The sequence below is a fragment of the Anomaloglossus baeobatrachus genome, chromosome 3, assembly GCF_048569485.1.
Source record: "Anomaloglossus baeobatrachus isolate aAnoBae1 chromosome 3, aAnoBae1.hap1, whole genome shotgun sequence".
Taxonomy (NCBI): Eukaryota; Metazoa; Chordata; class Amphibia; order Anura; family Aromobatidae; genus Anomaloglossus; species Anomaloglossus baeobatrachus.
Window position 1 is genome coordinate 99,030,171 of NC_134355.1, and position 26,096 is coordinate 99,056,266.

At 44.6% G+C, this 26,096-nt stretch overlaps 1 protein-coding gene across 3 annotated transcripts in view; it reads right to left on the bottom strand.

Annotated features, from left to right (window-relative positions):
- The window catches only part of EML6 (EMAP like 6), a 338,267-nt gene that overhangs the window by 69,610 nt on the left and 242,561 nt on the right, over window positions 1–26,096 (bottom strand). For 2 of the 3 annotated variants that reach the window (XM_075339339.1, XM_075339338.1), the window contains exons 21-27: window positions 22,101–22,242; window positions 21,002–21,154; window positions 18,258–18,389; window positions 11,397–11,485; window positions 11,035–11,211; window positions 9,755–9,956; window positions 3,152–3,278 (exon numbers count right to left, since the gene is read on the bottom strand). In XM_075339339.1, the coding sequence (XP_075195454.1) occupies window positions 3,152–3,278; window positions 9,755–9,956; window positions 11,035–11,211; window positions 11,397–11,485; window positions 18,258–18,389; window positions 21,002–21,154; window positions 22,101–22,242 (1,022 nt within the window). Of the gene's footprint in view, window positions 1–1,809; window positions 1,918–3,151; window positions 3,279–9,754; window positions 9,957–11,034; window positions 11,212–11,396; window positions 11,486–18,257; window positions 18,390–21,001; window positions 21,155–22,100; window positions 22,243–26,096 lie in introns of all 3 variants that reach the window. The other variant, XM_075339340.1, reaches the window with a different exon arrangement.

The window sequence follows — 26,096 nt, forward strand, 5'->3', positions numbered from 1 at the left end:
AATCTGTTCATCTAGCAATACGTTCTAACATTCTCCCTTTAAGCTACTCCAGATCTAAATGACATAGCATAGACATTTATTTATATATCACAAATTGGTTCTGTGTCCCTGGTGACAAACATAACACTTCTACTAATAAGTATTCTCTCAATTTACAAGTTCAACTTTAAGGGGTTGTCCAGTTGCTCTCCTGATAGCAACATTTGTCCCAGATCCCGGCAGCTCCACATCCAGCTTGTGTTGGACACAGGAGTGTTTTTCCCATGTTGGCTTTTCATTAGTGCTTTTCAGGATGGCGTCTAAATGACTGACTCATTCAATAGCTAAACCAGCCCTCTTCTCAGTCGTAGCCGATGGATAGATGAAGGGGACTGGCCTAGTTCTTGGCAAGAGCCAGTTGAACAGCCACCATGACCCAAGCTCTAACGACATGGCAATACAGGAGTGCGTTTCTTGTGTCAGCATGTCAAGTCGGAAGTCAATCTGCCGGGACCCAAAGGAGACAATGATATTTGGAAATCAGGACTCCATAAATCATACAAATAGTGGATACCCCCTTTAGTTTCTTATGTTAAATCTCTTTTGTACAGTATTACACCAGTGGTCTTCAACTAGTGGCCCTCCAGCTGTAGTGAAAGGCTAACCACCAGCATCCCCTATGGCTCCCGGGTATACTGAGGTTCAAGTTTTACAACAGCTGAAAAGATGCTGGTTTGTGACCACTGTATCACACAATAATCATTCATACATCATAAACCATATCCATACAAATACAATGTTGCAATATCATATGCAATATCTGTAAATACATTAAATAAAATGCTATCTAGAAAATCAGAAAAATAAATTCTATAGAACAGTGTACTCAGAAGGTCATTGAGCATTGTGAAAATATATAAGGGGCTCCATAGATTAATGATAATAATTATTGAAGGAAGGTCTCCTAATAACTCAGCTTTAGCTGCTCTCACACCAGTAGATTCCCCCACTTTTGTAGGCTGTGGGACTATTACATGTGGGGTTGTATATAGCTGTTTACATATTGTGTAATAAAAAAAAGCTGAGTCAGGTAAAAAAGCTGTCTATAGGGATACATGCATAGACATCTATATACACATTGTACTCCATGTTGTGTCCATATAGAAAGCCCTATTACTGTACTACCCATTAGACCGGGACTGCAGGAAGATTTTTTCTGCAACATAGGTGCTATGGCCAAAGATTGCTGTATGCACTGTTACATTATAGCATAATGCAGATGATGGGGTTACACTGTGACCCAAAAAGGTACTTCGACCATGACAAGCAACTCGCAAAAAGTAGTAACCAGTTGGATTTTTGGCGACTTGCTTGTCTGGTTGCAATGTAACCCCATCACTTGCGCTATGCTGCGGTGAGGCATAAGGCAAACGTTGGCCACATGAGTCCTAATCACCTGTCACATCAAGCTAAAGAACCAATCAATCAATTAATAATACAACAATGCAAGTAAGATCTGTAAGAATGCAAAGCATATTTTACATATCAGTCATTACCAGTCTACGAATTATGCTGAAGATGTCTTATTAATACAGTATAATGACCCAATGCACAGATTCCCGCATGTTGCATAAGGAAAGCCACAGGTAAACAACATGAAAAAAGGAAGAGTTGGTGGTTAGCTCAGGGGGTGGTGGATATGCATGTATTGGTGAAATGCAACATATTGCAGTCATATTGCATTCTAGAAGTCAAAGCTCTGCATCTTGTTGGATGCCACGTGCAAGGAGGCACATGATTCACAGGAGTGAATCCATGCAGGATACTTACCTTCTCAGAAATTGCATGATCATAGAGATTAGAGATGAGCAGGGGTCAAAATACTCGCAAACACCAAAATTATCACCTGATTTTGGCAGGTTACATTGGTATCTGAACCTAATGCCCATAGAAAGGACAGAAAAATAGAGGGGAAGAAGACAGAAAAAGAGAAAAGAAGACAAGATATAGAGGGAGACAGAAGAAAGGAGTACACAACTTTTCTTCTGTTCTTTTTCAATTCATTTCATTAAAAAAAAAAAAAAATGAAATTTGGACTAAAAATATTTTAGTACAAATGCAGAATGAAACGATAAAGGGACAGTGAACCCCCAGCGCCAGTTATTTCGGCACTTGTCTTTAGGGTTTTCCAGGCATATGGCACAAATGACAGGTGAAACATATTCTTGGAGAATCTCGTGGGCAAAAATAATTTCCACTAATTCAGACTGGCCAAAAACTGGTGCTAGAGAAGCTAAGGATGGCGCTAAGTATGGAAAGGTTGATATCAATAATTATGGCAAGGCATTTGCAAATTTTATGTAAGACATCTGCTTCCTAATCGATATGAAGCGAGCATGAAATGAGTCATGTGTGCTATCAAAATGATGGTGACCTGGTCACTATTGTATTGAGAGACGTGATCAAGGCCTCTGATACACCGAAAATAATTCTAGTCATTAAGCATGAGATTATTCCCCGATGACATCTGATGATGATGTGTGGATGTCAGATCTGTTGATGATGATTATGACTCTGAAACTGTTAGTTGGGTGCTGCAGAACCCCCATTATTTTGCAAGGCATGGGTCATCATTTCCATACATGGCCACATACAAAATTGGAAATTAAACGAATGAACTGGTGATAGATTTTAATTAGCCTGACTGGTATAAAAACATGGACTGGAAATGAATATCAAAGTGTAATGGTCATGGTAACCACTGACATCACTATATACCAAAATCAAAGGCAAAGTGTGACGTCAGAAAATGCAGCTAAAATATCAAAGTGGTACCACCAAGCTTTAAAATTACCTCCTCTCCATAGAATAGGATGATACCTTGCTGATAACTGGGGTCCGAATACTGGGACCACCACTTATTCCAAGAACAGACCTCTGCACAGGAGGTCAAGCATGGACTTCTCCACCCTTTCTACTTTCTTTGGTACTGCTCAGTTCTGTTTAGATGAGGCTCCGTGCTCAGGAGAGGAGGAGTTCCTAGTGATCAGACCCTCATCATCTATCCTATGGAAACAGGATAACTTTCAAACTTGGTGCATACCCTTTATGTGTGATCTTTACTTATGTGAAACAGAGGTCCCCCACACCTGGTGTCTGCACTTGAATGTACCTTTCCTCCACAGAAGCTTCCTTCATCTGCTGATGGGGTTTTGTTCCTTCCATCTCTCGTATGCTCACAGCATAGATTTTAGTGGTGTAATCAATGGATTTCTCTCTTGCAACATCGCTGTCATAACCTGGGTAAAATGTAAATATTTTTCACAGATATTCAAATAAATAGTAATAAATAAATTAAAGGTTTTGCACAAACTTCGTCGAATGTCATGGTGGCATCGGGCTCTGTTTAGATTGCACATTCTGACACTCCGTCCGCTAGTTTCTCTGGTGTTTGAGATCAGCACAGGCGGACTCTGGCATCGACCTGCTGTGAGATGATTCATAGGCAGGCTAGCAAGAGTTAATCTCTGCTGGTCTGCTTGCTTCTTTGATCACATGTTGTGGGGAGGTCTATCACATCTGTTCCCTCCTATTTATGCTGGTTGAAACCTTCCACCCATACCAGCTATACTTTGTCTTTGTTGGTCTGTGAGGTGTGGTGTCCCAGACTTTCTGATGAAAGTTTTGCTTATAGCTTGGTGCGGTTGCGGAGTTTACCCCTGTTGTTTTGTAGCTTCCTTCCTGCTCTTGTTATTCCTCCATATTCTCTTAGTGTCTTAACTTTTATGAGTGCGTGCTGTGTGACGGAGTGTTAGTTTTTGCTTGTCTGTCTTTATCTATAGGTTTCATTAGACTCCTGTCCCATCCATCCATGGGGGAAGGGGAATAACATCAAGACTGGTCAGGAACAGGGCCAGGAAGGAGATTCAGGCCTCTTCACCATCAAGAGTATCCCTGTGGTTAGAGATAACATAGGACCCCCTAGCTAGATGGACAACTTAAGAGCCCCAGTCCCTGCTATCTAATAGTCATTGTGGTAATAGGTCAGAAAAAGGATTTATGCTAACAACATCGGATAGTGAATATATCTAATGTGACCCACCATGGCTATATTTTTATATATATATATATATATATATATATATATATATATATACACATACCTTATAATAATTATATCAGTACGTAAATACAGATAAAAAAATATAGTAGCACAGTGTCCACTAATAATCAGAACATAAAATAAATGTTAATAGGCATGAATAATTTCATCAGAGACCCATTAATATGCTGTTTGCCATAGATGTGGACAATTTCATATTAAACTCAGTTTACCCAATGCATATAATATGTCATATTCAATGCATTTCCCCTAAAAAGGTTAAAAGTGACTTGATGGACTCAGGGCCGGATTAAGGTTGGTGGGGGCCCCTGGGCAGAGAATCTGGTGGGGGCCCCATAAACGTTAACATTTTTAGCCGTAACAGTAGAGCAAACTGTAGCATTTAGATATAAATCCAATGAACATGTATCTTACCCTGTTTTGCCACATTCAGATTTACAGTACTACAATACAGATACAGTCCAGGATCACTCACAGCCGTCACTTAGGCCCCTTTCACACGTCAGTGATTCTGGTACGTTTGTGCTTTTTTTTAAACGTACCAGAATCACTGACATACGCAGACCCATTCTAATGAATGGGTCTGCTCACACTTCAGTGATTTGTCACTGCACGTGTCTCCTTGCGGCGTACCTGCGTGTGCGTGATTGCTGCACGGAGACATGTCCATTTTTTTCTGGCATCACTGATGTTCCACGGACCACGCAGTGGTGTGGTCCGTGAAACACGTGCCAGAAAAAAACGTGCTTTTAAAATAATAAACATTTTAACTCACCCGGCTCCAGCGATGTCCTCTGCAGCCCGTTCTCCCTGCTCCTTCTGTGCCGGCTGATTACTGTCGCGCATATTCATTATGCGCGACACAGCCGACCCGGAAGCAGCTGCTGCAGGGGTCACCGCCGGCCGGATGCTGCGTCGCGGGAGGATTCAGCACCACGGACAGCGGGAGCGGGCGCAAGTGAGTGAATCTCTAAGTGCAATCACGGGCCACGGAGAACGGAGCCCGGATTGCACTTAGACAACCCACGTGTGCCGTGATTTTCGGCACACGCAGGGACATGTGCGTGTTTTACACACCAGTGAAAAACGTCAGTGTTTTTCACTGATGTGTGAAACGGGCCTTATACACACAGTACAATACAGATACAGTCCAGGATCACTCACAGCCGTCACTTATACACAGTACAATAGAGACACAGTCCAGGATCACTCACAGCCGTCACTTATACACACAGTACAATACAGACACAGTCCAGGATCACTCACAGCCGTCACTTATACACACAGTACAATACAGACACAGTCCAGGATCACTCACAGCCGTCACTTATACACACAGTACAATACAGATACAGTCCAGGATCACTCACAGCCATCACTTATACAAACAGTACAATACAGATACAGTCCAGGATCACTCACAGCCGTCACTTATACACAGAAAGTAGAGTTACTCACATATTTTTAATTGATCCCAATGTTAAGGCAGCCAGGGACGGCTCCAGGTTTTTGTGGTCCCCGGTTGAGTCTCAGTGGGCCCCATCCACACACAGACACGCACATACACATACAGGCATATACGTACATATACATATTTGAAGACAAATTCACAAAAATACATTTAAACAGACAAATATATAAACAGTCATATACACTGACTTACATGCAGACACAGATGCATTACAGGTGTTAATATGGAGAAGTCACAAGCAGCCTCCCTCACCTCTCCCGCTTGTTTCCAGCTCCTCCAGGACATATGGCTGTGTTGCATGATGGCCATCAATAACAGTCATGACTGCACACCATGCACACTGACACAGCACTGCTGTATATACATCACAGGAGGGGCTGGGGCCTACAATATATACATTACAGGAGGGGCAGGGGGCATAGACATTACTGGGGGGGGCATAGACGTTACTGGAGAGGCAAACAGCTCTGGTGGCGTACACATTACTGGGATGGGTGGCTTAGCGCTCTGGGGGACCCATATAGTTCTGGGGTGCCGCATAGACTGCTCTGATTCATATATACACACACACAGCTCTGCTTCATACACACACACACACACAGCTCTGCTTCACACCACACATCTTTCTTCAGCTCTGCTTCACACACACACACAGCTCTGCTTCACACACACACACATCTTTCTTCAGATCTGCTTCACACACACAGCTCTGCTTCTCTCACACACAGCTCTGCTTCACACACACACAGCTCTGCTTCACACACACACACAGCTCTGCTTCACACCACACATCTTTCTTCAGCTCTGCTTCACACACACACCCACAGCTCTGCTTCACACACACACACACACACACACACACAGCTCTGCTTCACACCACACATCTTTCTTCAGCTCTGCTTCACACACACACACACAGCTCTGCTTCACACACACACACCTCTGCTTCACACCACACATCTTTCTTCAGCTCTGCTTCACACACACACACAGCTCTGCTTCACACACACACACAGCTCTGCTTCACACACACACACACAGCTCTGCTTCACACACACACACACACAGCTCTGCTTCACACACACACACACACACACACAGCTCTGCTTCACACCACACATCTTTCTTCAGCTCTGCTTCACACACACACACAGCTCTGCTTCACACACACACAGCTCTGCTTCACTCACACACACACACACACACCTTTGCTTCACACCACACATCTTTCTTCAGCCCTGCTTCACACACACAGCTCTGCTTCTCACACACACAGGTCTGCTTCACACACACACAGCTCTGCTTCACACACACACACACACACACACACACACACACACACACACACACACACACACAGCTCTGCTTCACACCACACATCTTTCTTCAGCTCTGCTTCACACACACAGCTCTGCTTCTCACACACACAGGTCTGCTTCACACACACACAGCTCTGCTTCACTCACACACACACACACACACACACACACACACACACACACACACACAGCTCTGCTTCACACCACACATCTTTCTTCAGCTCTGCTTCACACACACACCCACAGCTCTGCTTCACACACACACACACACACAGCTCTGCTTCACACCACACATCTTTCTTCAGCTCTGCTTCACACACACACACACAGCTCTGCTTCACACACACACACCTCTGCTTCACACCACACATCTTTCTTCAGCTCTGCTTCACACACACACACAGCTCTGCTTCACACACACACACAGCTCTGCTTCACACACACACACACAGCTCTGCTTCACACACACACACACACACAGCTCTGCTTCACACACACACACACACACACACAGCTCTGCTTCACACCACACATCTTTCTTCAGCTCTGCTTCACACACACACACAGCTCTGCTTCACACACACAGCTCTGCTTCACTCACACACACACACACACACACACACACCTCTGCTTCACACCACACATCTTTCTTCAGCCCTGCTTCAAACACACAGCTCTGCTTCTCACACACACAGGTCTGCTTCACACACACACACACACACACACACACACAGCTCTGCTTCACACCACACATCTTTCTTCAGCTCTGCTTCACACACACAGCTCTGCTTCTCACACACACAGGTCTGCTTCACACACACACAGCTCTGCTTCACTCACACACACACACACACACACACACACACAGCTCTGCTTCACACCACACATCTTTCTTCAGCTCTGCTTCACACACACACACACACACACAGCTCTGCTTCACACCACACATCTTTCTTCAGCTCTGCTTCACACACACACACACACAGCTCTGCTTCACACACACACACACAGCTCTGCTTCACACACACACACAGCTCTGCTTCACACACACACACACACACACACACAGCTCTGCTTCACACCACACATCTTTCTTCAGCTCTGCTTTACACACACACACACAGCTCTGCTTCACACCACACATCTTTCTTCAGCTCTGCTTCACACACACACACACACACACACACACACACACAGCTCTGCTTCACACCACATATCTTTCTTCAGCTCTGCTTCACACACACACACACAGCTCTGCTTCACACACACACACAGCTCTGCTTCACACACACACACACACAGCTCTGCTTCACACACACACACAGCTCTGCTTCACACACACACACACACACACACACACACACAGCTCTGCTTCACACCACACATCTTTCTTCAGCTCTGCTTCACACACACACAGCTCTGCTTCACACACACACACAGCTCTGCTTCACACACACTCACACACACACACACAAACACAGCTCTGCTTCACACCACACATCTTTCTTCAGCTCTGCTTCACACACACAGCTCTGCTTCTCACACACTCACACACAGCTCTGCATCACACCACAGATCTTTCTTCAGCTCTGCCCCTACCTGCTCTGATGCCATCCTCCTGCTGCTCCGGTATAAGCCGCGATCCTCCTGCTGCTGTTCCGGTGCCGCGGCCATCCTCCTGCTCCGGTTAGTCTCCTCTCCTGGCCGTGGCGTGGGTCTTCTCCTCCGCGGCCGCGCGCGTGGGTCTTTTCCTCCGCGGCTGCGCGTGTGGTTCTTTTCCTCCGCGGCCGCGCACGTGGGTCTTCTCCTCCGCGGCCGCGCGCGTGGGTCTTCTCCTCCGCGGCCGCGAGCGTGGGTCTTCTCCTCCGCGGCGTCCTGCTGTGACGTCCGCAGCACTGGACGCCGCAGCAGAGCAGGGAGCAGGCACACCTCTGACCCCGGAAGTACAGGCGATGGTACTTCCGAGGTCAATCAGCGTCCTGCGCCCGCAGTCTGTTTTTGCGTCTTAGAGACGCAGATACAAATAAATGTAGGTGCTCCCCCCCCCCCCGAAAACACAGCTGATTTAGACTGTCTTCACGGAGGGGGAGCGGGTGTGAAAAAAAGAAAAAAAAATGCTGACGGGTGGCAAGTATGGCCCTGGTGGTGGGGGCCCCCTTAGAAGCTCTTTTGGTGGGGGCCCCGGGGCTGAAGCCCCGCCTGCCCCGCCTATAATCCGGCCTGGATGGACTCCTTTCTGACTTGTGTACTGGAGCACTAGCACTTTATTATCTTGTAAGAATTCACCTAAAAGCTAAGTATTTTATGCATTATAAACTTTGTAAATATCTCTGTGTAGCATGTACTCCTGATGAACCATTGCAGGGGAAACATGTAGGGTATTTCATATCAGTTTCTCCCAGCGCCGAAAAAATAGGTAGAGCAGGATGGGGGCACATGACGCCATAGCTCATGTAAAGATGAGCTATCGCGTTCCCTACATCATTGACTGGAATAAGATTTCTGGCGTGGCGCACGGAGGTGCACACCAATTGTCAGACGCTCCTGATTCATTAACTGTTGTGTACCTCTTCATGATTCAGGAGTGTCTGACTCCAACACACCTCCTCATCAACACCGGGGAGAAAATTGGTGGTTTCCATGAATCATGACCATTGTTTATATAAATAGATATGTTGTATTGAGATATATAAGGAAATCACCGGTCCTCTGGGGAGGGAGATGGTCTTTGTAGTTGCTCTTTTCTAATGATAAATGATGAGGGTCCATAATGAGAGACCCCCTCTATTAACTCAGAATTTCCAAACAGGATTATTTAAAATGATTTTCTGAAACTAGATATCTCCTTTATCTACTTCCCACCTCCATCTTCCTCTGCATCAGTATCTGACTCTTCGCTGTCCACAGGTTTACTCTCTAAGTTGCCAAATGCCTCTCGTGTCCAGATCATCAGCGCTGTATCTGCCCCACCTACAGTCAGCAGTGTGGAATCGTCATACAACCACCGGACATTGGTCACATGTGCACTATGGCCGACATATTTTTTGAATTTTGCATCACGGCCCTGTAATAGGAGAAAAAAAAAGATTTTTTTATGCCCATTTCTTTAGTGAAAAAAGACAAAACAGTACAGCCTTTTTATACATCTTTATCATTATGTTGCAAAAAAAGATTTTTGTAATAAAAAACTTATACCAAGATACATATTTAAAGTCGTTAAAACTTCCCAAGATGATATTGTCACGATTCCTCTGTGCAGAGCATCTTGCACATTAGGACATGCTCTGCTGTGTTTTCCTGGACTACTGAGCTGGCAGTGACATGATTCCTCTGTGCAGCATCTTGCACATTAGGACATGCTCTGCTGTGTTTTCCTGGGCTACTGACCTGGCAGGTTGATTGAAAACGAAAGATTCCATGCTGGTTCTAGGAGGTGCTGATTACTCAGGTGTTCAATCTTCCTGGTAACTGCTCTGCCTCTTTACTGAGCATGTTCTCCCAAAACCTTGCCAGTCGTATATTCTGGTTTTATAGTTCTGCTGTTGGCCTGTGTACCTGTTAGTGCTCTGATTTATCGTTTCTTGACCCCAGACTGTTGTTTTGACTCTTCTCTGCCCGCTTCCTGTTCCTGTTGTGACCTCCTGGCTTTAGACATCGGACTGTTACCTGACCACGTCCCAGTTTTCTCCTTGAATCTAATACGTGCTGTCCTGAAATTCTGACCCTCGGATTGTGACCTGACTACTCCTCTGTGTACTCCCTGTATCCATACATGTCCTCCTGTTACCAGACCACGGCTTGCCTGACTACTCTTCCGTCTGTACTATCCTTAAGTATTGACTTGTATTACAGATATATAAGCAGCAGCGTGGCTCAGTGGTTAGCACTACAGTCTTACAGAGCTGGGGTCCTGGGTTCAAATCCCACCAAGAACTTAGTATGTTCTCCCCGTGTTTACGTGGGCTCCATAGACACACTGATAGGGAATTTAGATTGTGAGCCCCAATGGGGACAATGACGATCACATCTGTTAAGCGCTGTGAAATTATTAGTACTATATAAGTGAGTAAAATAAATAAATCTAAAATTTATAATATGATTCTCCCACCAGAGTAATGACTTTGCTTTTGCTGGGGACTTACCTTTACTGGATAGGAAAAGAGTTTCACAAAACCAAAATCATCTCCTGTAGCTAAAGATTTTCTGTCTTTGGTAAGAGAGGCAGCATTCACGTCCGTCACGTCACTGTGAGCAGGCCAAATGCCTTCACATGTGGGACCCAGGACGCACGTCCAGGAGTGCCATTCTATCCGCTCCATCTGTAACAACGTACATTACAGGTAACACATATTATCCAAGACAAAGAAGTCCAACTTATGGAGCAATTAAAGGGTTGATAAAGAAATATTGCATCAAGGTGTGGAGAAATGACATTGCACTAATAATAATAACAATAATAATAATAATAATAAAAAAAATAAAGTAAATTGTGGTCAGTTATTACCTCTGCAGATTTAATGACATATCTTTTTCCCCTTGGAGCTTCGAAAAATAATTGTTCTTTGGCACCTGTATTCACTTGCAGCAATTTACCTTTTATAAATTGAAGAAATAACAAAATTGTCGTTCAGAATATAAGAAGCCAAACACTGGTAATATCATGTAGATCCTGCTACTAAATGAACCTGGAGCGATAGCTGAGCTATGGAGTCCTACAGAACTACGGTAAAATCTACACTGGTTTACTTAAAGACTCTACTAACAAACTGAGATCCCCAAGGTTTTGCAGAACAATGCTATTTGTGTCTACTCCAGAAAATGATCACACTATAGTTAATTTTCCTGATCATCAAAAATCCCAGACATTAAAAGGTTATTCTCATCTCCAAGATCCTATCCTAATATGTAGTAGGTATAATAATAATAATAATAATAATATTAGCAAATACCTCCAATAGAAATGTAGTATAGTTCTCCTGATATAGCCATGTTTTTACCTCATGTGCAGGGCATTGCGGCTTATTATCCATGGTTACAACTACGCATATAGTGACAGTTAGTTGCTCATGTAACCATGAATATCTAATGTTCTACAATGCCCTGCAGTTGAGGTAAGTGACATAGTGAATCAGAACTATACTACATTTCTTATTGTAGATATTTGCTAATATTATTATTATTATTATTACACCTACTACATGTTGGGATAGGATTTTGATGATGGGAATACCCCTTTAAATGAAGTCTGTCTGTATAAAATGACTATTCTAACCAAGCCCAGGTCCTCAGTGCACCCTTGACATGGCAAAACAGTTCAGTGAACATTCCCACCTACTTGTTTTGCATCTATAGCTGCCTCTTTTGTCCTTCTTGGGAGCCATAAGTAAATGGGAAGGCGTAGTGAAATTATTACCAATGGGGCACCTTTTGAGGGGTCATTTTATGCTGACAAACTCTCTTTAAACTCGCCACAACTATTGGATTTTTGTTGGTGTGACCTTTCAATTTGAGAGGGACAGTCCGGCCATTTAATTTATATGGGAGTCTCCTTAGATTTGAAGTCCAGCTGTGCAATTCTTATCTACTGTGACATCTGGGAAAATAATGAATGCGCAGACGGACTTTCACTGCACAATTCATTTTTTCTCAGGAAAGATACAGTGCATATAAAATATCTACATATCCCTTTTAAAATGGCAGGTAAAAAAAAAATCATACTAGGAAGAATAATTTAACTTTTCCACCTTTAATGTTACCAACATTTGTAACAGAGAAAGTAACGGCGCTAAAATATTGTGGTTACATAAATGTGAACACGCTCTTATAATTTGGGATGTGGGTGTGTTCAGAATTAGCCGATCACATTTAGCTCGTATTACATAGTAGCCAGTGCACAGCTGTCATCATTTACAGGGATTCTGAATAACCCTATACAAAGTTTAGCTATTTTAGTAGGATTTTCCAAAATTGTCTTAATTACCTAAATTTTACAGCAAAAACCATAGTTCATAAACAGCTTACAACACAGCAAAGGGCTCTCACTGTTGAAAGTTATCAATCAGGAGAAGGCTTAAGTTTTTTTTTCCAATGCATTATATATGCCATGCAACACAGAATATGTTCATCAAAAAGTGGCTTAAATTAAGCACATTTGTGACAATACCTAGAAATAGACAAGTGATGAAAAGACAAGAATATAATTGGTCTATGAGGCTGCCAAGAGGTCTACGGCAACAATAAAGGAGCTGCAGGTATTTCTGCAAGTACTGGTTGTGTCCTGCATGTGACAACAACCTCCCGTATTCTTCATTTGTCTGGCCTGTGGGGTGGAGGCAGTATAATTTGCTCTGGGGGTCTGTTTTGGCAGTTGGAACTGAGGCTTTAGTTGAAGTGGAGGGAATAATGAACTGTTCCAGTATTAATCAATTTTACAACAAAATCTTCAGGCCTCTGCTACAAAGCTGAAGATGAAGAATTTAATCTTTCAGCAGGACAATGGCCATAAGAATACATGCAAAACAACAAAAACATTTCTTCACCCGGTAAAGGTCTAAAGTGAGCTTTACACGCTGCGACATCGCTAGCGCCCGCCCACATCAGTGGCACGTCACGGGGTGATCGCTGCCATAGCGAACGATATCGCTACGGCAGTGTCACACACAATTAATTACCTCTTCACAGACGTCGCTGTGGCCACCAAACAATCTCTCCTTTAAGGGGGCGGTTCGTTCGGTCTCACAGCGGCGTCACTAAGCGGCCGCCCAATAGAAGCGGAGGGGCGGAGATGAGTGGGCGGAACATCCCGCCCACCTTCTTCCTTCCTCATTGCGGGCGGCCGCAGGTACGGTGATGTTCCTCGTTCCTGCGGTGTCACACATAGCGATGTGAAGAAAAACAGAGATTGGCAGCACTCTGCGGTGACCAAAAAGTTCTTTATTTTCTTATGCTGACAAGTGAGACGGACATGAGGGAGTGGAGGGAGCGGAGCACAAGGTGCTGTGCACTTTCCTTCTTTGTTATTTAAAACCACACATAGAGATGTGTGCTGCCGCAGGAATGACGAACAACCTGCGTCCTGCAACAGCAACGATAATTGGGATTAGAACGACGTGTCAACGATCAACGATTAGGTGAGCAATTTTGATAGTTAACGGTCGTTTGTGCGTTTCACACACAACAACGTCGCTAACGAGGCCGGATGAGCGTCACAAATTCCGAGACCCCAACGACATCTCGTTAGCGATGTCGTTGCATGTAAAGCCCGCTTAAGTTTTAGAATGGCCGAGCAAGTGCCCAGTCGCTGGACGCAGAAGGAACGCTGTATGTAACTTTTTTTGAGCGACGGAAACCTTTATTTTTCACTGCGCATGCTCTTTTTTTTTTTTTTTTTTAAATCACAGAAAAACTTTATTTTGTTTCTCGGTGGCCGAACGTTCAGCTGAGCGCCCGGCCACCTGCATGTGAGAGCACTCAGCTGAGCGCCCGGCCGCCTGCATGTGAGAGCACTCAGCTGAGCGCCCGGCCGCCTGCATGTGAGAGCACTCAGCTGAGAGCCCGGCTGCCGGCATCTGAGAGCACTCAGCTGAGAGCCCGGCCGCCGGCTATTGAGAGCACTCATCTGAGCAGCCGGCCGCCGGCATGTGAGAGCGCTCAACTGAGCACCCGGCTGCCGGCTATTGAGAGTGATCAGCTGATCATTCACAATAGTCTGCTGCCGGTAAAACTGTAAAGAAGAAAAAAAAAAATAAAAAAGCTTTCCGTTGTTTTGTACGATCCGTAGCATGCCACTATATGTAACGCATCCGTTGCATCCGAAACATAACGCAATGCTATGGATCCCGTCCAACGCAAGTGTGAAAGTAGCCTTAGTTTAAGGGTGTGCATACATTATTTTAATTCTTTATCTTTTTTTTTTTTTTCCAGTTTATTTTTCAATGGATTTGTATAGATTAGGGGTGACATTAAAGGTGGAAAAAGTTCTGAAATTCTTCTTGTTAATTTTTTTTTTTTTTTTTTTACATAAAAAACCCTGGCATTTTAACAAGGGTGTGTAGACTTTTTAAATCCCCTGTAAGCTTATCCTAATGATGCGTCATAACTCTTTTAAGATTAGAAAATCTCTTTAACACCATGAGAATACAGTCATAGCCAAGAGTGAACCCCTGAAACTATTCCAGAAAATGAAGTATTTCTTCCAGAAAAATATTGCAATTACAAATATTTTGCTATATACATGTTTATTTCCTTTGTGTGTATCTGACAACACAAAAAAAACAAAAACAAAATAAAAAAAAAGGCAAATTGGACAAGCCGAGATTTTCAGCCTATTTTTTTGTGTTGAAAACACCTCCCTTGGCTTTTACTCGAGTGAGGGTCTCACAAAAAATTATCCTCATCTATCCTCCTTTCCTGCCATGCCCTCTTACCTGCTTCTTGTGGACTGCAAGAACAATAGACCCCTCGGTGATCTCAGCCGGTACAGGGGCCGCCGCTATTGTCTTCAGCGCTTTACTTCACTTGAATGCTTTGCGGCGCCGCAAAGCATTCAAGTGAAGTAGAGCTCTGACAACAGTGTGCATAATAGGGGACCAGAATGAGGTCTTTAATACAGGGGTCAATATGGGTACATTACTATAGGGGACAAGGATGGGCACATTACCACAGGAGACAATATGGGCAAATTACTACACGGGACAGGCATGGGCACATTACTACAGGGGACAATATGGGCACATTACTACAGGGAACAATATGGGCATATTACTACAGGGGAAAAGGATGGGCACAATACTACAGGGGACAATATGGGCATATTACTACACGGGACAGGCATGGGCACATTACTACAGGGGACAAGGATGGGCACATTACTACACGGGACAGGCATGGGCACATTACTACACGGGACAGGCATGGGCACATTACTACAGGGGACAATATGGGCATATTACTACACGGGACAAGCATGGGCACATTACTACAGGAGACAATATGGGCACATTACTACAGGGGACAATAAAGGCACATTACCACAGGGGATAAGGATGGGCACATTACTACAGGGGACAATATGGGCACATTTCTACAGGGGACAATATGGGCACATTACTACAGGGGACAATATGGGCACATTACTACAGGGGACAATATGGGCACATTACTACAGGGGACAATATGGGCATATTACTACAGGGGACAAGGATGGGCACATTACTACAGGGGACAATATGGGCACATTTCTACAGGGGACAATATGGGCACATTACTACAGGGGACAATATGGGCACATTACTACAGGGGACAATATGGGCACATTACTACAGGGGACAATATGGGCATATTACTACAGGGGACAAGGATGGGCACATTACTACAGGGGACAATATGGGCACATTTCTACAGGGACAATATGGGCACATTACTAAAGGGGACAATATGGGCATATTACTACACGGGACAGGCATGGGCACATTACTACAGGGGACAATATGGGCATATTACTACACAGGACAAGCATGGGCACATTACTACAGGGCACAAGCATGGGCACATTACTACAGGAGACAATATGGGCACATTACTACAGGGGACAATAAGGGCACATTACCACAGGGGATAAGGATGGGCACATTACTACAGGGGACAATATGGGCACATTTCTACAGGGGACAATATGGGCACATTACTACAGGGGACAATATGGGCACATTACTACAGGGGACAATATGGGCATATTACTACACAGGACAAGCATGGGCACATTACTACAGGAGAAAATATGGGCACATTACTACAGGGGACAATATGGGCACATTAGCACAGGGGATAAGGATGGGCACATTACTACAGGGGACAATATGGGCATATTACTACAGGGGACAATATGGGCACATTACTACAGGGGACAATATGGGCACATTAGCACAGGGGATAAGGATGGGCACATTACTACAGGGGACAATATGGGCACATTACTACAGGGGACAATATGGGCATATTACTACAGGGGACAAGGATGGGTACATTACTACAGGGGACAATATATGGACATATTACTACACGGGACAGGCATGGGCACATTACTACAGGGGACAATATGGGCACATTACTACAGGGGACAATATGGGCACATTACTACAGGGGACAATATGGGCATATTACTACATGGGACAGGCATGGGCACATTACTACAGGGGACAATATGGGCATATTACTACACAGGACAAGCATGGGCACATTACTACAGGGCACAAGCATGGGCACATTACTACAGGAGACAATATGGGCACATTACTACAGGGGACAATAAGGGCACATTACCACAGGGGATAAGGATGGGCACATTACTACAGGGGACAATATGGGCACATTTCTACAGGGGACAATATGGGCACATTACTACAGGGGACAATATGAGCATATTACTACACAGGACAAGAATGGGCACATTACTACAGGGCACAAGCATGGGCACATTACTACAGGAGACAATATGGGCACATTACTACAGGGCACAAGCATGGGCACATTACTACAGGAGACAATATGGGCACATTACTACAGGGGACAATAAGGGCACATTACCACAGGGGATAAGGATGGGCACATTACTACAGGGGACAATATGGGCACATTTCTACAGGGGACAATATGGGCACATTACTACAGGGGGCAATATGGGCACATTACTACAGGGGACAATATGGGCATATTACTACACAGGACAAGAATGGGCACATTACTACAGGGCACAAGCAAGGGCACATTATTACAGGAGAAAATATAGGCACATTACTACAGGGGACAATATGGGCACATTAGCACAGGGGATAAGGATGGGCACATTACTACAGGGGACAATATGGGCACATTTCTACAGGGGACAATATGGGCACATTACTAAAGGGGACAATATGGGCACATTACTGCAGGGGACAAGGATGGGGCACATTATATTTTATTCGTATCTATTTTTATTTTTGTAATTTAGCAGTAGCTGCTGCATTTCCCACCCCAGGCTTATACTGGAGTCAATAAGTGTTCCCAGTTTTTTGTGGTAAAATTAGGGGTCTCTGCTTATACTTGGGTCGGCTTATATTCAAGTATATACAGTAATTTCAAGCAAAATTCCAAAATTGGGCTAGACAAAGTTGCAATAATTTTCTGGGTGAAATACTTCATTTTCTGGAAATATTTCAAGAGTGCCAACACTTTCGGCCATGGCTGTGTATCATACTTACAATCTGTTGAAACTGTAATTTTTATATATTGAGTCTAAGATAGAGGACAAAGGACAATATTAAAATAAATTAGATTTTAACGTCTTCTGTGTATTTGTTAAAGACGGTATTTAATGAGATTTTACCTCTAGAGTCCCAGTCAATGTGGGTTATATAGCTGGATGCTCCTTTGCAGATCCCAACTCTCTTACTTGTCAATACATTATAGAAATCAACAAAGTTATCATGAGAGGCCACAGCCAGATATTTTCCAGCATCTACAAAAGATGAAAGTGAGACTTTATAAAACACTATCACTTTATGGCATAGACATTATAGGCCTACAATGATATGCGGCTCCCAAATCCTCAATGGTAGAAAAGAAACGCTTCAACGAAGTGAAGCATAACTGCATTTCTCCTATAAAAATACAACCACAACTACTGAAACCCCATAAATCAGCCCCTGCCGGACAGTTACATACTCACCACATTTACAGCATAATATAAAATGATGCAGAAAATAACGATTTTAGTTGGGAACTGAACTACATTTAATGAAAAATCCAATTTTGCTGATTGTGCTATTTCGAAATCCAATATGTGGCTCACATTTTCCTTCTATAAGGAACATGTAATGTAACCTCGTCAGGTCATCTTATTATTTTACTGCCATAATTAATAGTGACTGACTCCACCTAAAATACATACAATCTCCTTTACCAATGAATTAGCAAAGTAATCATCTGTAATTTGGATCAGGTTTTCATAAAGGGCCCCCTATAGCTCACACTTCAATTAAAATAAGTTTTCTAAATGTGTCCTCACATTACCATTGCACTGTGGTACACCACAGACAAATGGATATATTAATGATCCACTATCTGCTGGGCGGATCTGGACCATCATTGGCGTCTACTGACAACCCAATAATCTAACCACTTTGTCAGTGATTTTACAGGATGAGCTATTACCATCCCCCTAAAGGCTGGGGCATGGGCTTTTCATACTACTAGGTACAAGGCAGAGGAATCGACTAAGGCCGGTGTCACACTTGCGAGTACCTCGCGTGTGTCTCACGTTGCATCACCCGGCACAGACTCACACTCTTCTCACAGGAGCGGGTCGGTTGCATGCATCTCTATGCAGCTGAGACGCTCCTGTGCAGAAAGTGTGCGGCCGTAACAGGTCATGCAACGCGAGACTCGCGCGATATACACGTGAAGCACTCGCAAGTGTGACACCGGCCTTAATGATAGTGTAAGGTTTCCAGCTAGACGTGGATGGTGGAGGGGTAATCGTCCACATCAAACACTGCCAAAGGGTATCAGAATGAAGGGGAGAGCCAGTCCGGAAAGTCCACTGTCCTGCTCAGCAATGATTTACATATAGTGTAGGACATGTATAAACAACTTTTCTATTCTACACAGTGCTGCGCTAGTGATATAAGGGAACAAATAGCACGCTATTTGAGGGCCAACAAAGGGTTGGCAACAGTTTAGTCCTGGGAGCCTTTTAACATATTCCCATTAAAGGAAACCTGACAGCAGATGAATGCTGTCCAAACCAAGGGCATTACTGCAGCCTTGTATGTTTTGATGAATAGACCAAGCCAGGTCCTTGGTGGATTCTCTTCATTCTGCTCCCCTGCACTGAAAATGCCTTCAATGGCATGTGTAAGGAAAGACCTGTCAGTAAGACCACTTACACATATTCAGTACTAAGTCAGTATTTTACATCAGTATTTCTAAGCCAAAATCAGGAGAGGAACGATCAGAGGAAAAGTATAATAGGAACACCAGCCCAACACCCACTTTTTGTATGCACTCCTGGCTTTGGAATAAAATACTGATGTAAAAAAACCCTCAGTGAATACTGAATGGGTGCACATGGCCAAAGGAGGATGGGTTGGAAGAGAAGTTGCTAGTAGTCATTTGAGAGATTCCAGGTCGGCCTTTAAAGTATTTTTCTCTGAAACTTCACACCATTTCATAGCAAAACACACAAGTACAGTGATGGAGTCGGGGTCTGATTCATGCTGCCCGTGGTTTTGACAGCATGAATCTCCTGACAAGTTCACTTTAATGTTCTGTTTCCTACATATAATCTTACCAAACAGCTAATGTAGACTTGGGTTACTTTTGTTTGTTTTAGGACCCTTCACATGTCCATAAGAAAACGCACATTTTTAATGGTCCGTGTTGAAGGTGCATATGGCCAGCCCCGTGTGCAGTGATTGTGGCACGCGTGTGTTCTCCGTGAGCTATCCGTGATAGCATACGGTGATCAGGAACTTTTTACTCACCTGTCCCCGGCGCTGCTGTGTCCAGCGCTGTTGTCTCCAGCGCTGCTGCTTCCGGGTCCGTGGTGCAGTGAATATGCATGCACATAATGAGTGGACCTGGAAGCAAGTGACAGAAGCGCCAAAGACAGCAGGGCTGGAGACAGGTGAGTATAAAAAATCATTGTATTTCACAGACCCATGTTTTCTCCGGTACGTGTCACACAGATGTCATGTGGATCACTTCAGTTTGTGGTCTGTGTGACATCAGATCAGTGCTGCCAGAGAAAAACGGACATGTCTCCGTGCGAAACATACGGACACACGTCCATGACAAAACACAGATGTGTGCTCATACCCTTTGATTTTAATGGGTCTGTGTATGGCCGTGACTCAAGTATCGCAATCACAGCCCTGTGGACCTTTAAAAAAAAAAAAACAAATATAAGTAGAGGTAATAGCCCATCGGCATGTGGAGTGTGAATTTTTATATTAAAAAGTATGTAGTAAATAAAGAATAAGGTAACTAGAAAAAAAAAACATATTGAAAGAAAATATTAAAATATCCAAGTATAGAAGATAAAAACTATAGTGATAGAAGGGCTCATACCTGGTGAAAATTTAATATCAGATATCATTTCCTTCCTATGATGAAAAGACACCATGTCTTCAAGTGTGTCAGCATTTACCACTATGAAGCTGCCATCATTCAGGCCTACAGCTAAGGCTTTTCCATCTGGAGAAAAGGCACAGCATCGTCCACCTGAAAAACAAACAATCGGAGTGATTGGTGGTGGACACACTAAAAACATTTCGGAAAAAAAGGCTTAAATTTGACTGTAAATAAAAAAAAAAAAAAGAAATCATTATTTTCATTTTAAGGGTGGGAGTGCACTGGGGGCATGTCCATGCACCTGCACTCCTTCATTCTAGTGCATGTCTAGACTAATTTGCATATGGCATCTATGCTAGGATTCTCATGGCTGGCGTACCTGACCTCAACAGAGAAGGAATTATTTTTGTTAGAGGACATCTAAGAACAGGCTTACAGGATCACCTTAGTTTAATCTAAATAACTTTCTGTTTTCAATTTTAATTGAAGAATTAGGCCTCATTCTCCCATAAGTTTTTCAAGTATGAATTCTATCCATTTTTTTCAAGGATATCACTCATACCTATGACAGTCTACGGGACTGTTCAGATGACAGATGTTTTGATACGACCGAGTGGTCTGTGAAAATCACGTCCTATACTGATCCGAGTGTCACGTGAAAAATCGGCAATGCAAGTCTATGGGTCAGCGAAAAAAAAACGTCAGCGAAATAAATCTGACAGCATTTGCATGCCATCTATGTGCTATCTGTTTTTCTCTGACTGATACAAAGGAGAAGCTGGAGAAACTTTTTATTCTTTCTCAGCAAAAAAACGATGAAACTTTGACCAAACTCTGATGACAGTAATGAAAAAACTGATGAAACTTGTCTTTTTTTCGCATACATAAAAAAACTGGTGTGTGAATGAGGCCTAAACCAGCTGTATTTAACAAAAAATGATCTAACAGGGAAATCTGCCTTTTTAATATCTCCAAATGTAATGTAAAATTCTAAGAGCTGTACCTAAAAAGGTTATATTAACACACTACGATATATTATACAATAAATGTTTTCTTAAAAACTAGGTATTTGGAGTATTTTGCAGCCAATACTCACCCTTTTTCAGCTTCCGCACAGCCAGCATGCGGTGATGGGACGAGAGTTCCCAGATCCGGAGAGTTTTGTCATCACTTACTGTGGCACTTATAGGTTGCTGCGGATGGGTTGCCAGACCCCAGACTTCACCTTCCATATGACCCTGTCACAAAAAATAAATTCTATGAAAAAAAAACAACTTAGCTTTCTGATGGAGAAAGTGTAAGAATTGGACTTATTGAGCTGTGGTGGTTTGTTGCCAGATACAGCATTTACCTTGGTGGCCAAAAAGTTCAATTTTGATCTCATTTGACCACAGCACCTAACTCCATATATTTGGGGAGTATCCAACATGTCTTTTGGTAACTCAAAAAGAGCCTTCTAATTTTTTACTGTTACCAGTGGCTTTTTTCTGGCCACCCTTCCATAAAGACCAGCTCTATGGAGTGTACGGCTTATTGTGGTCATGTGGACAGATATTCCAGTTTCTGCTTGGGAACTCTACCGCTCCTTCAGGGTTACCTTTGGTGTCTGTGCTGCTTCTCTGATTAATGCCCTCCTTACCAGGACTGAGAGTTTTGGTGAGTGGCCCTCTCTTGGCAAGTTTGTTGTGGTACAATATTCTTTCCCTTTAATGGTGCCTGGGGGATATTCAGAGATTGGGATATTTTTTAGAACCAAACTCTGACTTGTCCTTCTCTAAGGCTATGTGCGCATGTTGCGTAATTGCATGCAGTTACGCTGCGATCTGCACCGCAGCGTAACTGCATGCGTCCTGCGTCCCCTGCACAATCTATGGAGATTGTGCAGGAGATGTGCGCACGTGGCGTATTAGAGCGCAGCGCTTCGGCTGCTGCCAGAAGCGCGCGTTCTAAGAAGTGCCATGTCACTTCTTTCGTGCGCTCTGCATGCAGTCCCCGCTCGGTCTATGGGAGGGGCTACATGCAGAGCGCATGAAATCGGCTTTTGTTTCTGCAGCGATTTGAAGCGCACGTGTGCTGTTCAAATCGCTGCAGAAATTTCTACAGTGATAGTACGCAATGTGCGCACATAGCCTAAAACTTTGTCTCTGACTTGTTTGGCGATTTGTTTTGGTCTTCATGGTGTTGTTTGGTTAGTGGTGCACCTTGCTTAATGGTGTTGCAGCCTCTGTGGCCTTTCAGAATGGCTGGGTATATACTGACAGACCCCGGGACACTTGGATTGCTCACAGGTGGACTTCCTTTCACTAAGCATGTGACTTATGAAGGTAATTGGATACACCAGAAATTTTTAGAAGCTTCATTGCAAAAGGAGAAAATACATATAAACATGACAATTTTTAATTATTTTATCCCATATATTTTATTTTTTACTATATTTTTCTCGCTTTACTTTCTCAACTGAAACTATTTAGTGCTGATGCATTACACACAAAGCAGATTACAAAAACATTAAAGCACAGGTTGTAATGTAACAAAATATGTAAAAATCCAAGAGGGTGAATACTTTCAAAGGGCACTGTATGAATATTCAATATATCAAATAAGCCTCTGGTATGTGTAACTAAAGTACACATAAGACTTTAAAGCTTTCCAGTAATCACTGTTCTTTTCTTCAGTGACAATCAAAAACGTCACTGCATTGTAGAGCAGCTGCACAACACATGTCAGACACAGCCAGACTCCCCACAGAGAAGACAGAAATTATAAATATATTCAGTAGCGCTCAAAAGTTTTGTTTGTTTTTTTTTTAGTGTGACTACTTCTGTCTGGTTGTTGTGATGACATTTTTCTGGTGATGAATTGAAGTTGACATCATACAAGACCTTCATGTTAACCAAAATGCTTTTGAATATAGGTATGGTCATTTAATTAAAGAAAACTGCCAAATGTCTTGCATATACTATTTATTGATCACAACATACAGAGTAATTCATTGTTTTGTTTTTTTTTAACTTCGTTTTATTAACAATTTCAAACATGGTACAACTGACATTTGCCATATAAAGATAGCTCAGTATATAGATAGTAATATCTATATATATAATTGCCTTATTCTCTCTGTCTGTCTGTCTGTCTGTCTTGCTCCAAAATTGTGTCATGGTGAGTGTCATTACAGTGACGACCGTCTGATTGGCCGCTGGGCTCGGCCTAGCCCCGCCCCCCCACGGATTGGTCGCCGCTGGTCTCGGCCTGGCCCCGCCCCCCCCATGGATTGGTCGGTCGCCTCGGCCTGGCCCCGCCCTCCGCATGGATTCACCGCTCGCCCCGGCCCTCCGCACGCATCGCCAGACATAACCTTGCGATGCTGGGATCGTGACGGAGCCGGTGAACGCTGGTAACCATTATACACATCGGGTAACTAAGGTCCCTTAGTTACCCGATGTGTATCACAGTTACCAGTGTACACCAGCTCCGTCATGATCCCAGCAGCGCCAGACATAACCTTGCGATGCTGGGATCGTGACGGAGCCAGTGAACGCTGGTAACCATTATACACATCGGGTAACTAAGGTCCCTTAGTTACCCGATGTGTATCATAGTTACCAGTGTACACCGGCTCCGTCATGATCCCAGCAGCGCCAGACATAACCTTGCGATGCTGGGATCGTGACGGAGCCGGTGAACGCTGGTAACCATTATACACATCGGGTAACTAAGGTTCCTTAGTTACCCGATGTGTATCATAGTTACCAGCGTACACCGGCTCCCGGTACACAAGTGCAGGGAGCCGGCATTATACTCCTCTCCCCCCAGGACTACTCCTCCTATTATAGTCCTCCTATTATACTCCTCTCTGAGTATAATAGGAGAACTATTATAGCATGGGGGATGGAGCACGATGGGGAGTGCGCAGCATGGGGGATGGAGCACGATGGGGTGCGCAGCATGGGGGATGTAGCACGATGGGGGGTGCGCAGCATGGGGGATGTAGCACGATGGGGAGTGCGCAGCATGGGGGATGGAGCACGATGGGGAGTGCACAGCATGGGGGATGGAGCACGATGGGGAGTGCGCAGCATGGGGGATGGAGCACGATGGGGGTGCGCAGCATGGGGGATGGAGCACGATGGGGGGTGCGCAGCATGGGGAATGTAGCACGATGGGGAGTGCGCAGCATGGGGGATGGAGCACGATGGGGAGTGTGCAGCATGGGCGATGGAGCACGATGGGGGGTGCGCAGCATGGGGAATGGAGCACGATGGGGGGTGCACAGCATGGGGGATGGAGCACGATGGGGGGTGCGCAGCATGGGGGATGGAGCACGATGGGGAGTGCGCAGCATGGAGGATGGAGCACGATGGGGAGTGCGCAGCATGGGGGATGGAGCACGATGGGGGGTGCGCAGCATGGGGGATGGAGCACGATAGGGGGTGCGCAGCATGGGGGATGGAGCACGATGGGGGGTGGGCAGCATGGGGGATGGAGTACGATGGGGGGTGCGCAGCATGGGGGATATAGCACGATGGGGAGTGCACAGCATGGGGGATGGAGCATGATGGCGAGTGTGCAGCATGGGGGATGGAGCACGATGGGGGGTGCGCAGCATGGGGGATGGAGCACGATGGGGGGTGCGCAGCATAGGGGATGGAGCACGATGGGGAGTGCGCAGCATGGAGGATGGAGTGCGCAGCATGGGGGATGGAGCACGATGGGGAGTGCGCAGCATGGGGGATGGAGCACGATGGGGAGTGCGCTGCATGGGGATGGAGCACGATGGGGGTGCGCAGCATGGGGGATGGAGCACGATGGGGAGTGTGCAGCATGGGGGATGGAGCACGATGGGGAGTGCGCAGCATGGGGGATGGAGCACGATGGGGATGCACACCTCCCCCCAAAACACACACACACCGCCACACGCGCACCGCACAACACACCACACACACACTGGGAACCACAAACACCGCCCTACACAGACACCCACAAACACAGACAGCGCCTCACACACACAACACCCAACACACAAACACCACAGCATACACAAATATACGCACATACCGCGCAACACACACACATTGCACAAAACATACCTCCC